This window comes from Liolophura sinensis, chromosome 12 (assembly GCF_032854445.1).
Source record: "Liolophura sinensis isolate JHLJ2023 chromosome 12, CUHK_Ljap_v2, whole genome shotgun sequence".
Lineage (NCBI taxonomy): Eukaryota > Metazoa > Mollusca > Polyplacophora > Chitonida > Chitonidae > Liolophura > Liolophura sinensis.
In genome coordinates this window covers 9490205-9508014 of record NC_088306.1, presented here as the reverse complement: position 1 = coordinate 9508014, position 17810 = coordinate 9490205, and the positions used below count along the sequence as shown (strand labels likewise).

The 17810-nt window shown below is 40.7% G+C and overlaps 1 protein-coding gene across 1 annotated transcript; it reads right to left on the bottom strand.

Annotated features, from left to right (window-relative positions):
• Nucleotides 1-708: 708 nt before the first annotated feature.
• Nucleotides 709-17533, bottom strand: LOC135479213 (H/ACA ribonucleoprotein complex subunit DKC1-like). The gene is made up of 13 exons (XM_064759005.1): nucleotides 17497-17533; nucleotides 16215-16270; nucleotides 15839-15925; nucleotides 14591-14682; nucleotides 13264-13513; nucleotides 9830-9956; nucleotides 8548-8678; nucleotides 7023-7166; nucleotides 5943-6063; nucleotides 5547-5665; nucleotides 4410-4539; nucleotides 3924-3958; nucleotides 709-1396 (listed from the first exon to the last, which is right to left on the bottom strand). Exons 1-13 carry the CDS (start codon nucleotides 17510-17512, stop codon nucleotides 1214-1216), a joined length of 1491 nt encoding a protein of 496 aa, XP_064615075.1. The 5' UTR covers nucleotides 17513-17533; the 3' UTR covers nucleotides 709-1213.
• Nucleotides 17534-17810: the final 277 nt, after the last annotated feature.

Genomic DNA, 17810 nt, shown 5'->3' with positions numbered 1-17810 from the left:
TAATACGAAAGTTTCCAAAAATTAAGCAAAATAAATGAAATGTACGAAAAATGTTCACTTGGCACTAAGATCTTTAAACAAACTCAACATCAACTGTTTTTGTTTTGCCATTCCAACAAACTCGTGCAACAGTTTTACTCGCAAATATCTTTCAGCAAATAAAGCATGTTGTTTAAAGACTCTTGTTTCAGAATGTAAAAAATTTTCACGTCCTGTCAAAAACTAAACTAAAAGCATAACTTTGGTTTTAACCCAAACAAACATAGCTTGTCCTGAGACACTTAACATTTATGTAAAAACATGTAACAATATTAAGGATACAAAACAAGAAGATTAACTATCGTCTGGATTAATAAAATTCTATCCAGTGACGTAAAATATTTTGAATCCAGATAACAGGCATACCTTGTCAGTGCTTCAACCTATTCGTTTGAATCAGTCATTCACATTTTCCAACAAAAAATTTCATTTTGCAGCAAAATATCCACTTTCCAACATGTGCCTGACACGAAATGGAAATGATCACTGTAGAAATAAATGAAGAGCTTGTGATATTCTGATGCCTAAAAACTAAAATGTGGTATTTACATTGAAGTATGCAATGTTAAAAAATGGCGTTCGGGGTTGTCTCCCCTGAATTTCCCCCCCCTCTTCAGTCACTGTCTTCGTCTTGCGTCTTCTGTTTCTTGTGTTTCTTCTTCTTTTTCTTTTTTTCTGATGAAACCTTGAGACACAAACAAAAGAAATGAAATTTATGAGTAAAAGATCTGGTAAGCGACATTTGCCCCAATATTACTGTAATTCTTCAACCTTTTGCCATGTTTGTGACGTTTTTATTCAAACATATTCTAAAGGCATTATTCTGTGTTGACGGATAAAATCACACTTTTTGTGATGCCAGAGACCAGACAACCGACCCAGTGTAGTTTTGTCTCCAACATCAAATTAAAAATGTGCATAAATTGCACTGAAAGCTGCCCTTTCACAAACGAAAGGGTCAAGGAATTACGACAGTCTGGTTTTTAGGCATGAAATTCTACATGATTAATGTATACTTTTCATCGCTCAATTAATGTATATGCACACACTGCAGGAAAGGGGTTTTATTGGCTTTTGTACACGTGTATGTGATTGGTTAAATGACTAATATAATCAGAACTTGAACTATTCGACACAGTCAGGCCCCACGGACTCAAATCTTTCTGAGAAGACTTCAAGCAGCAAATTTGTTACAGCTCACCTCTGCCTCCTCTCCCTCAGACTGCTGCTCCTTTTTCTTCTTTTTCTTCTTCTTTTTCTCAGAAGTTGATGTATCAGGACCAGGATCGGGGGTGGGGGTGGCACTTGGGGCAGCATCGGCTTCATCACTGCTTGAGGATTCAGTGGCATGTTTCCTCTACAAATATATTTTTATTCACCTGGTATATTTATTGAAAGTCCTTATAAGTGAAGTATTTACTTAACACAATAACGGTTCAATTTAAGTATAAAAGAAAACTGGGCAGAGATTCTTGCTCTGAAGTGTGAACAGAGTGAAACAATGACTACTGATTTACTGGTTCTTCAAGACTCTATCCACAACAAACAGTAATGGTGTGAGAACACGTTAGTACTAGCCGCAAAGTCTAGCTGTTCACAGGCAATGGTACCAATGATTTCTCTTCTGTAAAACTTTCAGACCATTCCTAATACTTGCAGCGTTAAGTAGCAAGCGAATGGTACTGTGTGAGTGACCATGTGGTACTGTGTGGTGACCATGTGGTACTGTGTGAGTGACCATGTGGTACTGTGTGAGTGACCATGTGGTACTGTGTGAGTGACCATGTGGTACTGTGTGGTGACCATGTGGTACTGTGTGGTGATTTTCAGCACTATTTTATCTAGTGCTGTTTCGCTTAGACGCCTTACCGAAGGCAAGTAAGCCGCCCCGCCCGAGCCATTATACTGATACAGGTCAACCAGCCAATGAACTATCCCCTTCATGCTGAACGGCAAGCGAGGAAGTGACAACTTCCTCTTTTAAAGCCTTAGGTGTGACTCCACCAAGGATTGACCCTGGATCTACCATTCCCGAAGCGAACGCTCTACACACTGCGCTATCCGGGCTGGTTGTGATAAAGTGTGGTTATCGTATGGCCTGTGTGTTAACCATATATTACAGTGTGGTAATTGTACAGGACTGTGTGGTAACCATATGGTAGTGTGGTAATTGTACAGGACTGTGTGTTAACCATATGGTACAGTGTGGTAATTGTACAAGACTATGTTAACCATATGGTACAGTGTGGTAATTGTACAGGACTGTGTGTTAACCATATGGTACAGTGTGGTAATTGTACAGGACTGTGTGTTAACCATATGATACAGTGTGGTAATTGTACAGGACTGTGTGGTAACCGTATCGTACAGTGTGGTAATTGTACAAGACTATGTTAACCATATGGTACAGTGTGGTAATTGTACAGGACTGTGTGTTAACCATATGGTACAGTGTGGTAATTGTACAGGACTGTGTGTTAACCATATGGTACAGTGTAGTAATTGTACAGGACTGTGTGGTAACCATATGGTACAGTGTGGTAATTGTACAGGACTGTGTGTTAACCATATGGTAGTGTGGTAATTGTACAAGACTATGTTAACCATATGGTACAGTGTGGTAATTGTACAGGACCGTGTGGTAACCATATGGTACAGTTTGGTAATTGTACAGGACTGTGTGGTAACCATATGGTATACAGTGTGGTAATTGTACAAGACTATGTTAACCATATGGTACAGTGTGGTAATTGTACAGGACTGTGTGGTAACCGTGTGGTTATTGTACAGGACTGTGTGGTAACCATCTGGTACAGTGTGGTAATTGTACAGGACGGTGTGTTAACCATATTGTACAGTGTGGTAATTGTACAGGACGGTGTGGTAACCATATGGTACTTTGTAGTAACTGTATGGTACTGTGTGGTAACCATGTGAGTGAGTGAGTGAGTACTTGGGGTTTAACGTCATACTTAACTGGTAACCATGTGACAAACTGTGGTAATCGTACAGGACTGTGTTGTAGCCATATGGTATAGTGTGGTCATCGTATGGTAGTGTGTGGTAACCGTAGAGGACTGTGGTACATATATGGTACAGTGTGGTAACTGTAGAGGACTGTGGTAACTGCATGGTACTGTGTGGTAACAATGTGGTACTGTGTGGTAACAATGTGGTACTGTGTGGTAATCATACAGGGCTATGTGGTAACCATATGGTACAGTGTGGTCATCGTAAATGACTGTGTGGTAACATTATGATAACCATATAGTACTTGTAGTAATCCTACAGGAATGAATAGTAACCATGTGGTATAGTGTGGTAATTGTACAGGACTATGTGGTCCTCATATGGTGCAGTTGGTGATCGTATAAGACTGTGTGGTAACCATATGGCACTATATGGTAACCACACGGTTCACAATCGCAAAGATTTGAATAGCAGCCACACAGTTCATAATTGCATTCTACGATGTGCCGATCAAATGTGGTAATCGTATAGCACTGTGTGGTAACCGTATGGTACTATATGGTAACCACACGGTTCACAATCGCAAAGACCTGAATAGCAGCCACACAGTTCATAATTGCATTCTAAGATGTGCCGATCAAATGTGGTAATCGTATAGGTCTGTGTGGTAACCGTATGGTACAATATGGTAACCACATGGTTCACAATCGCAAATACCTGAATAGCAGCCACAAAGTTGAAAATTGCATTCTACGATGGAGCGATTAATGGTGCGGCACCGACATGAAACTAGTACATTTCTGAACCACGCAGCACTACTCATTCTTGTTGCCATTTTCTATTGCACTGCACAGAATACAGCCATACAATAAATACATACAAGTCACAAAATAAGGTCAAAGAGTAACACTGACCTTGGCAGCTGGGGTTGAAGGGGTGTCACCACTTGCTGATACCACGGATGTGTCTTCTTTCTTTCCACTGCAAAAAACAGCAAACAAACAACGTGTAGATGCTGTGTGAGGTGTTAACAAAAAACACATGTCTCCCACCCCCCCCCCCCCCCCAATATTTTAAAATTCAAACAAAAGGAAAACTGACAATGCAATACCATTAAAGGTGTAAAAAGTCAAAAAAGAAAAAATTCAGGCCAGACTAAGTTATCAAAACCGTGTTGACAAAATCTGTTCCAAATCGCACAATCGTACGATTAACGTCATTAAGACAAAGATATGTACATCTATAGATCTACCCAAAAAAAGTCAAGATATCATTCAAAATTCACTTGAGGTGGGGTGGGTGCGGGTGAAAGTATAATATATAATGTGTTAGAAAAGTTGCTCTGGGTGCATTTACCTGTAACTACACGCAGATAAAACACTTAAATTATTATATGCAACAAAACGGAAATATTTTTTTCACATACCTGTAATCTATGTATGAAGTGAGCCAGTCCTTAGGAGTTTTCTCGTTTGGTTTGCCATATTTATCTAATTTACCTTCTGCGATCATCTTCTTCTTGATTGATGCCTGCATAGAAGACAACACAAAATATTATTAAAAACACTGTCAGTGTTTTACTCCACTAACTCAAACGTATAATAAACATTTGGACAAAATGACGAATAATTTGTTGTAAACAGAAAGCTACAGGTCAATGTGAATGTTCGAAGAGGAAGGCATGGTTAAGACTGACTGATAACTATATGGACAGAGAAGCAAAACCCAGTATAATCTCAGTACAACAAATCAATATGGGTGTGTGGTTTGTCCTGCACTGAAAATTCACAAATGCAGTAAAGGTTATGTGTGGAGGGAATGAAAACAACACTAATACGCCAATGACAAATCACATCGATATGAAGAAAGTAGTTCCATTAGGCACTCTGGAGAGATGATGAAAACGCAACTCGAGCGTACAGAACATAGTAGGTAATGGCAAGCTCTACATGTCTCATCTTACTCATACAAATTGAAGTTACTGTTCATGACTATTGTAACACATTCTTTATTTTAGATTTCATGTGGAAAAGAAAATTTGCAGGTACTGGTAGACCTAATAGACAAACATGTATGAATTTACCTGTACAGGCTTATTTGAAGTTTTTAATGCACCTCAAAATCATGACATATGTGTCAAACTTTAAACCCCTTGTGGTGAAATAAACATCTTCTAGGTACTACACCACATGAAATGCCCACAGCACAGGGGCTACTGTATATGGGCCATTCTGACTTTTTCCATTGGCTAAGAATCCCAAGAGAACTGCAGGTACAATCAGCGTCTTGTGGCACAGGCAGTGGAGAAAATCACTTCACACATGAACCTGTGTTATGTGGTCAATTTATTACTGCTCAGGTAACACGTGCACCTGTCACAGCTTCGCCTGACATGAGGCACCTATCGTCAGAGTGCCTATCAAAACAATCATCAGGCCCTCATCTCACCAGCGACAATGTCACACCTGACAGTCACTTGGCTGATCTCTACGCACTGGGCTGATCCCTATACCCACTGGTTACGTGGGGAGACCTACCTTTGGTCCTAAGCCCCACTTCCTGGGATATGTATCTCTCTCCATGATCACTCGTTTAATCTTAGCAGCAATGCCATGATCACAGGTTGCCATGACAGCCGTTGTCATTTGAGCAATTCCTGGTAAAGAAATTACAAAGAAAGGAAGAAAAATAGAATGAGAAAAAACAGACAAGTTTTATTCCCCAGGAAATTAAAAGAGAAAACAACAAAAAAGTAAAAGTTTATTGATGAAATTTTCGCAAGGCTTAAACACTCGTTAAGAAACCTTGTAAAGCCAATCCTTGATAATTGATTTTCGAAAATACACGAAGGTGAGGAGATTTGGGAAAGAAGATACGATAAAACTGTATTTACTTTAGTCCTGCCAGCACAGGTGAAAATTCTCACGACTCACCTAAAGCTATGGCTTCCCCTTTCGTCGTAACTATGACGATTTCATCGTTGACCTCTATTCCGTCCTCGTACCTCAGGACTCCTGGCAACATGATTTTGGCACCATAACACACCGCATTCACCTGACAAAAGGGAGATAATTCTGTCATTCTAACCAAGAGCTACAAATCTTCCTAAAAAGTGAAGTTATTTTATTTTGCCCCTTTACATATAAATGTAATATTCCTGAGTACATCATAAAACACCAACCACATAAATAAATACCATACATCAAAATGTAAATCTAAATAATTTATGTCAGCCTGTTACAATTTATATGACACCCGCTGTAACAGTAATCAAATGTACACAGCTTCTGCAGTTCTCGGACATTATTTAATCCCTAAAAGTGCCCACTAAGTGTACACGTTTTCAATTCAGAGCACAAAGATAAAGTTTACACTCTATCATGAAGCATTCCTACAAATTTCAAAAGTTGTGAGTTGTGAAATGTGGACATACTGCTGTATCTTTCATGAGGAGATGTTTGTGGGAGGTAAGCAGAGCCTCCAGGGGTTTGTGTGTGTTGTGGTTGTGGTGGGAGGACAGAGAGTTGTAAAATGTGGACATACTGCTGTATCTTTGATGATGAGACGTTTGTGGGAGGTAAGCAGAGCCTTCAGGGATTTGTGTGTGTTGTGGTTTGGGGAGGGGTTGGGAGTGGAGGACAGAGAGTTGTAAAATGTGGACATACTGCTGTATCTTTGATGATAAGACGTTTGTGGGAGGTAAGCAGAGCCTCCAGGGGTTTGTGTGTTTGGGGGTAGGGTTCGGGGGTGGAGGACAGAAAGTTGTAAAATCTGGACATACTGCTGTATCTTTCATGATGAGACGATTGTGGGAGGTAAGCAGGGCCTCCACGTGTTTGTGTGTTGGGGGGTAGGGTTCGGGGGTGGAGGACAGAAAGTTGTAAAATCTGGACATACTGCTGTATCTTTCATGATGAGACGTTTGTGGGAGGTAAGCAGAGCCTCCACGTGTTTGTGTGTTGAGGGGTAGGGGTCAGGGGTGGAGGACAGAAAGTTGTAAAATGTTGACTTACTGCTGTATCTTTCATGATGAGACGTTTGTGGGAGGTAAGCAGAGCCTCCAGGGGTTTGATTGCCCGCCTCAGATACGACTCATCTTTGTGATTGTCGTATGTCCATTGGGCATCCAGTACATCATGCATTGTCACACAACCTTCCTGAAAACACACAAGGCAATGAACTTTGTGAAGAAGTAACCAATAAACTAGTTTTTCTTGTGTCTGGCTTGTCTTAATTTATAAGTTGGCAGTTTCAAATTCCAACATGGAGTGTTTCTTGACAAAACGTAAGTCAAACACTTCCTAAGTATCGATTGTTGCTTAGGTAAGCTTAAAATTGCTTAAGGAAAAGAAATTATGAAGTTTTGTGAAACCCTTATATTTAGCGTACTGAAGTAAAATAAGCCGGGAAGTAACTAGTAAGTTGGAGCGGGATATTTACAACTGGCAAACGTTAGTGTTGTTTACAGGACAGTTTTGTCCTGGAGAAAACAGAAGACAACTGTCAAAATGCTCCATGTTTTTGGTTCAGAACGTTGTCCTAGCACTGCTCCCTATTTCCAGTCTTTACAATACACAACTATATTTCTGTACTTCTCTAATTACAGAGATTATACCTGTTTTTTGCAATATTCAGTAGTTTTGAACAGGTGGATAATGGTAATGAGAGACTGTTTTGTGAATTTACCTAATCTAATTCATACTAAGTGGTCCTCTTTTATAAAAGCCTTACTGAACAGAAAACTGTTAACAGGTGGTTTGACTATATTAGCAATGTGACAACCTCAAAAGAACTAAGGTATTCATGCTAATCGAAATCTCAAAACCAACTTATAAGCTCTTTTAGGTTTATAAGCCTGCATTTACTAGTAAGTCTAATACTGAGGAGGTCATCATTCATCATCTCAGGATTGTGTTACAGTTGTGTCCAGATGGTTTACATAATATTTATCTTACTATTGGCCACTTTCACGAAACTTTGTTAATCAAATTTCTCCTTATGTCTTTCATAAATCATGTTGTCTGAACTTAAATTTATTTAAGTATTTATGACTGGTGTTTTATGCCGTACTCAACAATATTTCACTTGTACGACGGCGGCCAGCATTATGGTGGTTGGAAACCGGGCAGAGCCCGGGGGAAACCCACGACCATCCGCATGTTGCTGGAAGGCCTTCCCATTTACAGCCGGAGAGGAAGCCAGCATGAGCTGGACTTGAACTCACAGCGACCGCATTGGTGAGAGGCTTCTGGGTCATTACGCTGTGCTAACGCGCTCTCCACAGAGGCCCCATCTGAACTTAAAAGTGATTTACAAAAAAATATATGAAAACATGGTACCAGACTATAATCAAGGTTTTTGTGACTTTTCTTGTAATCAAGTCGCTTTTGGCACTATAACCTGTCTTTTATGGAAAAAAAAAAAAAAATCTTCTAAGTAATGTGAAAATGTCCCTGATTTGCTAAGGTTTGTGAAAGTGGCTCAGGTGTAATGAGCCTCTGAACGTTCCCTACACCCCTCAAGGCGAAGAAACCTTACCTTTTCTGACTGTATCCCTGAGCGTACCCGCCTTAGTTCCTGCATCTGTCCCCCGACCCCCAACAAGAGGCCCAGGTGGACACACATGGTACGGATGTATGTGCCCGCCTCGCAACTCACCCAGAATATACCTAGGTAAATCACAGAGTGCACAAGTTTAATGAGATACACGCCAGTCAGGCAGCCGAATGACGGGTGTTGGTGATGTTGACTGACAGGTGTAGGCACTGCCAATTTAACAACTGAGCATAACGCTGGTAGACATGTGTTCAAATAACAAGCTACTTGTAGAGGTACAGCTTGGGAACAGCAAGCACCTGGTGGTTAGTGGTTTCAGTGGGAAATGCGTGTTTGTTAATCTTCAGGGGCCGATTCCAGAAAGCTATTTCTGACTTATGTCAAAATGTAGAACTGGTTAGTTTTTGGCAATGAAAGTTAAGATTTTGACACACTTGTCTCATATTGACACTGATACGGATGCCCAAATTTTCATTTCTACAGCCTAAAAAATAAGATCGGAAATAGTATTTCAGATTTTTACTTAAGTCAGAAATAGTTTTGTGGATTCGGCCCCAGGTATTACTGTGACATACTGAACTTGTTTAACTCCCATATGTGTCAAGTACTTAACTCTTACGCAAGCACATTTACAACTGTCCTAAGTAGATATACAGGCATTGTGAACTGTAAAATGACCTTACATTTCTCAGGTACTTTTTAACACCAAAGCAGAGTCAACATTTATAAAATGTCCTTGGAGGGTGTGTTTGTAATCAAAACTGGAGGGAGTGTTTGTTCTGAAAAACCAGAGGGTGTGTTTGTGATGAAAATGGGAGGGTGTGTTTGTGATGAAAATGGGAGGGTGTGTTTGTGATGAAAACTGGAGGGTGTGTTTGTAATGAAAACTGGAGGGTTTGTTTGTAAACAAAGGTGGAGGATGTGTTTGTAATGAAAACTGGAGGGTTTGTTTGTAATCAAAACAGGAGGCTGTGTTTGCAATCAAAACTGGAGGGTGTGTTTGTAATTAAAACTGTAGGGTGTGTTTGTGATCAAAACTAAGGGGTTTATTTACAAATCTTCATAGACCTGTAAAATCACAAACAACCTTATAACCAAGTCATTAAACAGTAATTCATATATTTGACTTGTTTGTTCTACCAAGAGTACTCTAAGGGCAGCCAGTTTGGAGGCTGGGTAAGTGCACCATGCTTACAACTTGTGCCCTGGTGAATTTAAGCGTCTATTATCTATGCAGATCAGTCACTGGTCACCCTCAACTCACCCATGGTTTTCTCGGCGTCATACTCGATCAGCTTACACTCATACACAGTCCTAATACGGAGCTGTCGCTTCACTGCGGAGATCAGCGGAGGTCTTTGAAATAGTGCGCCGGTCAACGACTCCAGGCTCTGTCAAAGAAGAGTAAAGTGATGTTACATGTGACATGATTGTGATCTGCAGACGCCAACAACACCAGGCTCGGTCAGAGAAGAGTAAAGTGATGCTACATGTGACATGATTGTGATCTGCAGACGTGAAACAACACCAGGCTCTGTTAGAGAAGAGTAAAGTGATGCTACATGTGACATGATTGTGACCCACACAGACCAACAACTCCAGGCTCTGTCAGAGAAGAGTAAAGCAATGTTACATGTGACATGATTGTGACCCATAGAGGCCAACAACACCCGGCTCTGTCAGAGAAGAGTAAAGTGATGTTACATGTGACATAATTGTGACCCATAGAGGCCAACAACACCAGGCTCTGTCAGAGAAGAGTAAAGTGATGCTACATGTGACACGATTGTGACCCATAGAGGCCAAAAACACCAGGCTCTGTCAGAGAAGAGTAAAGTGATGTTACATGTGACATGATTGTGACCCATAGAGGCCAAAAACACCAGGCTCTGTCAGAGAAGAGAAAAGTGATGTTACATGTGACACGATTGTGACCCATAGAGGTCGACTCCAGGCTCTGTCAGAGAAGAGTAAAGTGATGTTACATGTGACATGATTGTGACCCATAGAGGCCAACGACACCAGACTTTGTCAGAGAAGAGTAAAGTGATGTTACATGTGACACGATTGTGACCCATAGAGGCCAAAAACACCAGGCTCTGTCAGAGAAGAGTAAAGTGATGTTACATGTGACACGATTGTGACCCATAGAGGCCAACAACACCAGGCTCTGTCAGAGAAGAGTAAAGTGATGCTACATGTGACACGATTGTGACCCATAGAGGCCAACAACACCAGGCTCTGTCAGAGAAGAGTAAAGTGATGCTACATGTGACATGATTGTGACCCATAGAGGCCAACGACTCCGGGCTCTGTCAGAGAAGAGTAAAGTGATGCTACATGTGACATGATTGTGACCCATAGAGGCCAACAACACCAGGCTCTGTCAGAGAAGAGTAAAGTGATGTTACATGTGACACGATTGTGACCCATAGAGGCCAACGACACCAGGCTCTGTCAGAGAAAAGTAAAGTGATGTTACATGTGACACGATTGTGACGTATAGAGGCCAACGACACCAGGCTCTGTCAGAGAAGAGTAAAGTGATGTTACATGTGACACGATTGTGACCCATAGAGGCCAACGACTCCAGGCTCTGTCAGAGAAGAGTAAAGTGATGTTACATGTGACACGATTGTGACCCATAGAGGCCAACGACTCCTGGCTCTGTCAGAGAAGAGTAAAGTGATGTTACATGTGACACGATTGTGACCCATAGAGGCCAACGACACCTGGCTCTGTCAGAGAAGAGTAAAGTGATGTTACATGTGACATGATTGTGACCCATAGAGACCAACAACACCTGGCTCTGTCAGAGAAGAGTAAAGTGATGTTACATGTGGTATGATTGTGACCCATGGAGGCCAACGACACCAGGCTCTGTCAGAGAAAAGTGATGTTACATGTGACACGATTGTGACCCATAGAGGCCAACGACTCCGGGCTTTGTCAGAGAAGAGTAAAGTGATGCTACATGTGACACGATTGTGACCCATAGAGGCCAACGACACCAGGCTCTGTCAGAGAAGAGTAAAGTGATGTTACATGTGACACGATTGTGACCCATAGAGGCCAACAACACCAGGCTCTGTCAGAGAAGAGTAAAGTGATGCTACATGTGACACGATTGTGACCCATAGAGGCCAACAACACCAGGCTCTGTCAGAGAAGAGTAAAGTGATGTTACATGTGACATGATTGTGAACCATAGAGGCCAACAACACCAGGCTCTGTCAGAGAAGAGTAAAGTGATGCTACATGTGACACGATTGTGACCCATAGAGGCCAACAAAACCAGGCTCTGTCAGAGAAGAGTAAAGTGATGCTACATGTGACACGATTGTGACCCATAGAGGTCAACAACCCCAGGCTCTGTCAGAGAAGAGTAAAGTGATGTTACATGTGACATGATTGTGACCCATAGAGGCCAACGACTCCAGGCTCTGTCAGAGAAGAGTAGTGATGTTACATGTGACATGATTGTGACCCATAGAGGCCAACGACTCCAGGCTCTGTCAGAGAAGAGTAAAGTGATGCTACATGTGACACGATTGTGACCCATAGAGGCCAACAACACCAGGCTCTGTTAGAGAAGAGTAAAGTGATGCTACATGTGACATGATTGTGACCCACACAGACCAAGGACACCAGGCTCTGTCAGAGAAGAGTAAAGTGATGTTACATGTGACATGATTGTGACCCATAGAGGCCAACGACACCAGGCTCTGTCAGAGAAGAGTAAAGTGATGTTACATGTGACATGATTGTGACCCACACAGACCAAGGACTCCAGGCTCTGTCAGAGAAGAGTAAAGTGATGTTACATGTGACATGATTGTGACCCATAGAGGCCAACGACTCCAGGCTCTGTCAGAGAAGAGTAAAGTGATGTTACATGTGACATGACTGTGACCCATAGAGGCCAACAACACCAGGCTCTGTCAGAGAAAAGTGATGCTACATGTGACCAGATTGTGACCCATAGAGGCCAACGACTCCTGGCTCTGTCAGAGAAGAGTAAAGTGATGCTACATGTGACATGATTGTGACCCATAGAGGCCAACGACTCCAGGCTCTGTCAGAGAAGAGTAAAGTGATGTTACATGTGACCAGATTGTGACCCACAGACGTAAACAATCTACAAACATCTCAAAAATCATGCCATCACAATGATCAGGGCATATTCCATTGTTACCTTACAGCGCAAACTCCTCTCGCTACGTTCGGTTTACATCAGTGCCACCTCTGGCAAAATTTGTCCAGAAATCTTGCACAACGACAAAGTCAATGGGGTCACGATGATGAGATAGGAAGTGATGTCAGAAGACAAAAATTTTCTCAACCATTTGTTTCTAATAATACTTCATTCACTTGCATTCCTCTTTTTATAAAGACTTCACAACATGATTCTAAGCAACACTTAACACAATTTCATTGCTGAATGCTCATTAAAAAGCTAATCTGTGCCACTAAACTTTGCATCAACTGACCAAGGAGGGCAATTCTTTGCGTTATGAAAGTTCTCATACTTCAGAGGCACACGGAATTTTCTCTCAAGTCACTTTCTCACAACTTCTGTGGCTGACTGCCTCCCTTTACGGAGATGAATATTTACAATAAAAAAAGCTATGGTACATTTGTTAAAAATAAAAAACACCACATTTCTTCATCGCACACTAACTAGTTCTTTTATCCTACCTGTCGAACTCTTCGTTCTTCTGGGACTTGACTGTGAAGTTTGAAAATGCAGACATATTCTTTGCCAGCCCCTTGCTGAGATTTGACCAATCGTGTGGCTCGTTCTATACAGACGATGAGACATCCTGTGACTTTGGGGTCAAGTGTTCCACTGTGACCTGTTTTCTCTACCCGTAATATCCTTTTAATCCATGCGACGACTTCATGTGAAGATGGATTAGCTGGCTTGTCTAGGTTAATAAATCCACTCCTGTAACAGAATATCAGAACAGCTTCTTTTGAAATATAAATGCAACTTTAATTATGAAAATCTTTTGCATTAAACTGCAAAAAAAAAAAAAAAAAAAAAAAAAAAAAAAAAAAAACACACACCTGTGACAATCTAGGTGTAGGTATTAAAGAGAAGAAATTTCTAGTAGCTTTGGAAAAAGTCCAGATATTAAAAGGTCAAGCATGACTACTACAACCCGAATTCTTCAATCTTTTCAACCGCCTCTGCAACCCATATTTTGAAACAGTCTGAGTGAACTATTGAGTGTACAGAAATAATTTGTATAGTTTTACCAAGCTTGCATCTTTAAAGACATAAATTATTTTCAGCATCATTTTCATAAAAATAATTTAATTTTATGTATAATAATTATTTATGCATAATGATTTATATGCATAAATTCCACTGTAAAAAAAGTGTTTCAGTGGTTGAAAACGTTGACAATTTACAGAAATTTAAAACTTGCAAAAGAAATAACCAGTAGAAAAGGCTATACTTATTTATTTGATTGGTTTGTCACATTTATAAATATTTCATTTATACGACAATGGCCAACATTATGGTGGGAGGAAACCAGGCAGATCCTGTTGGAAACACACAACCATTCGCAGGCTTCTGCAAACCTTCCCACGTAGGATTAGAGGGAGCAAAGGCTGTAGAAAAATTATCCAAAAATACCTTTAATAATTTCACTTCTTTCTCACTGAACAAAAAGGTGTAGAAATAGTTGTGTGTTGTCACTGGCGGCATGCATTGTCACCAATGTCAAAAAAATCTCATTAACAATTCAAACATTTGACTACATTTAATTCCTTGAATTTCACTAAGCCTTTTCCTTTAAATTTATTTAGTTGATTGGTGTTTTACGCCGTACTTAAGAGTATTTCACTTATACGATGGCGACCAGCATTATAGTGGGTGGAAACCGGGCAGAGCCCAGGGGAAATCCACGATCATCCGCAGGTTGCTGACAGACCTTTCCACGTATGACAGGAGAGGAAGCCAGAATGCCTTTTCCTTTAAAACTCCAGTAGACATATCAACTCCTGCTCTTACCGGACATACTCCTGAATGGGTCGTTTGAGCGGTGAGCAGCCTGACGGGATGGGTGTGTAATGGGTTGTGCGAATGTTTAACTTGTCAAAATTCTGAAATAGAGAGAAGAACCGGTATAACACATGTACACCAAGGGCAGATCCATTGTCTTTAGTTTATAGTGTATTTTTTAAAATGTGGCATCAACAGTGTAACATGCACTGGGGTTTAATGTCATACTCAACAATTTTTCAGTCATATGACGAAAATCAATGAAAGATAGTTGTACAAAAATATTCAAGTTTAGTATCTCAAACAGTCTGTTGAAACAAAAAAACCAAAACTGATTGAAAAACTCAATTTCGCCCACAAACTGGTGGTCGGTACAATGGAAAAATGAGCTCCTGCAGTCACAATTTACATAACCAGTTACAACTCCTCTTACAAGCAAAGAGTGAGTGTTAACGTCATACGTAACAATTTTTCAGTCCTGTGACAACAAAGGAATCCTTAGAGTGTATGTAATGTACCACCTTGGTGCAGGACGGATTTCCACCAGTTTTTTATCTAGTACTGCTTCAGCGAGACAACTTACCGAAGGCAAGTAAGCTACCCCGCCCAAGCCATTATACTGATAGGGGTCAACCAGTCTTTGCACCATTCCCTTAATGTACAACCCAAGATGTAGCAGAGATAAATTGCATTTTGAGCTAACAGATGACAAGTTGTACACAATATTGAGCCAGGCTATACATCAGTGTCATCATACTCAAGAATATTTCACTTACACAACAGTGCTCAGCATTAAGTTTTGTGGGAGAAAAATGGGAACAGCCCGGAGGAAAATGGCAACTATCTGCAGGTTGCTCGCAGACTTTCCCTTGAATGATCAGAGAGGAAGCGTTAAGCTAGACTCGAACTCACAGCGACGGCAATGGTGAGAGGCTCCTGGGTCCTTACAACTAGGCCACAGAGGCCCCTTTTCAAAAGTAAGATTTGTGAGAATGTATACATATTTAACAAAAGACAAGATGCGAGTTACATTTATTTGATTGGTGTTTTACACTGTACTCAAGACTATTTCACTTATTCGACGACAGCCAGCATTATTGTTGGAGGAAAACGTGCAAAGCCCAGGGGAAACCCACGAACATCTGCAGGTTGCTGGCAGACCTTACGGAGAGGAAGCCAGCATGATCTGGACTTGAACTCACAGCGACCACATTGGTGCAATGCGAGTTACAGAATTCCAATTTGAGGAAACCTCACCTTGAGTAACAGAGGCCATTGGCTGGTGTCCAATTGCTTCACTTTATCCGACGGCTGCACCTGAAAGTTCTCAGACTGTTGGATCTCCTAAAAATAGAAAAAAGTTTCATATTTTTGAACGGTTTGAAATGATAAAAAAAGACACATTCTTGAATCTCCAAAAATTTTCCAAAAAAAAAAGATTATTATTGTTAACACTATACTGGAAAACTTTTTCACTTCAACTTTATTGTAAAACTGAACTGATAGACATAAAAAATTTTCTTTCCCGCAGAACTCCAGGAATGGTGAAATTCCCTGTCTTGATGTCAATGTTCTTTGAACGGAATCTGATTATGAATGAACGGAAATATCATAAGAACAGACCAGCTCTTACCCCAACATCCAAACTCTCAGAACTCTTCCTCTTTTTTTTCTCCTTCTTTTTAGCTTCTAAAAAAAGACAGATTGTTCATTTTAATTTCTATAAAGCAAGTAATTGGTCTACAACACTACTTTGATATATTCAATTTGATAAATTACTAGATTCAGAGAGCTTTGAAAACTATCTAAGTAAAAGCTCTTGCACACAGGTGGCGACATCATTGTTTACGATCACCATGGCCACCAAAACAGAGAGGTTTCGTTTTAATGTGAGGCGATGATCTTTGTGACCGGCAGGCTGACAAGGCATGGAGGCAAGGTCACCAAAATTCAAGTTTGCAGACATGTACTGTAAATCTCTTTGTTTTTTTTTTACCTGTATAGCACTTTTTCCAGTGTAATTTATGCATACAAATTTTTGGAAAATGACACCAAAAACTGACATGCTTGTGGGTATGTATGTATGTATGTCAGTACGCATGCTTGGTATTTTATGTCGTACTTGGCAAATTTACAGTCATATGATGACATGGAGTCATTAGGTGTGTGCACTTACTGCCATCATGGTGCAGAAATGAAGTTCCATTCACTGTAACGTATGTGAAGGCAGCAAAGCAACATTTATTTATTTATTTGATTGGTGTTTTATGCCGTAATCAAGAATATTTCACTGGTACCATGGAGGAAACCAGGCACAGCCTGAGGGAACCAATGATTATCCGCAGGTTGCTTCCAGACCTTCCCACATACGGCCAGAGAGGAAGCCAGCAAGAGCTGGACTTCTACTTCTACAGTTGTAGCAAGGCTTGGCCAATATTGAAAGTCTGATGACTAACTTCCAGCTTTCACCCAGGTGACATCTGCGACAATGGTACATCAGCAGCCCAAGGTGGCTATTTCAACTTCTCCATTTAATTTTATACTGTGCTGGCAGGGTATTATAACCACAAGGGCAACCAACGGTAAACCATACACCGTTTCACAACCGAAAGAAGTCAATAGTTAAACTAAACTGTTATAATCCAAGCCAATCTGCACGGTTTCTTATTTCGCTCAACCTTTAATTAACGACATTGGTACGTATTTTGATCCGCAGTGCAGCGTGTGTTGTTGTTGTAGTTGGTGCACGTGGTCTTCATTCCTGTATGTTGCATCCAGATTTCGACCACCATACGATGTAACTACGTGCATCTAGCGCGTTATGGCAAGTATAACTGTCTAAAAACTTGTTCATACGCCAAGGCATCAACTTGATATCATTACCAAGTGAGAAATTAAATGCTACACATGCTTACCCGGAGAGAGCGCCATTTTTCCCACGTGGTTGACGCTGTTTTGAATACGTCATTACTTTCCGTGTGTCTCTTATGCATATTCAGTGTCACGGAAGGCCAAGCCTCCAGCGGAGAAATGACAATGCACATACGATAATCAAACCCGTGCACGTGTAAGCGCAATACAGGCATATTTACTCTATAAAATTTGCTATAATGAAAATCTGAAGCAAGAAGTTAGGAGAAAATTTGAGGTTTGCTTTAACGTACCATCTAGGACTAATATTATTATAATAGCCCCAGATCATTCACCACATACCTACTAATCATGATAG

Coding starts and splice junctions, on each gene's coding strand:
- LOC135479213 (XM_064759005.1), bottom strand. Junction 9,957..13,263: donor AAGAACGAAGAGTTCGACAG/GTAGGATAAAAG, acceptor CTTCTTTGACAG/AGCCTGGAGTCGTTGACCGG. Junction 8,679..9,829: donor TGACGCCGAGAAAACCATGG/GTGAGTTGAGGG, acceptor TGATTTACCTAG/GTATATTCTGGGTGAGTTGC.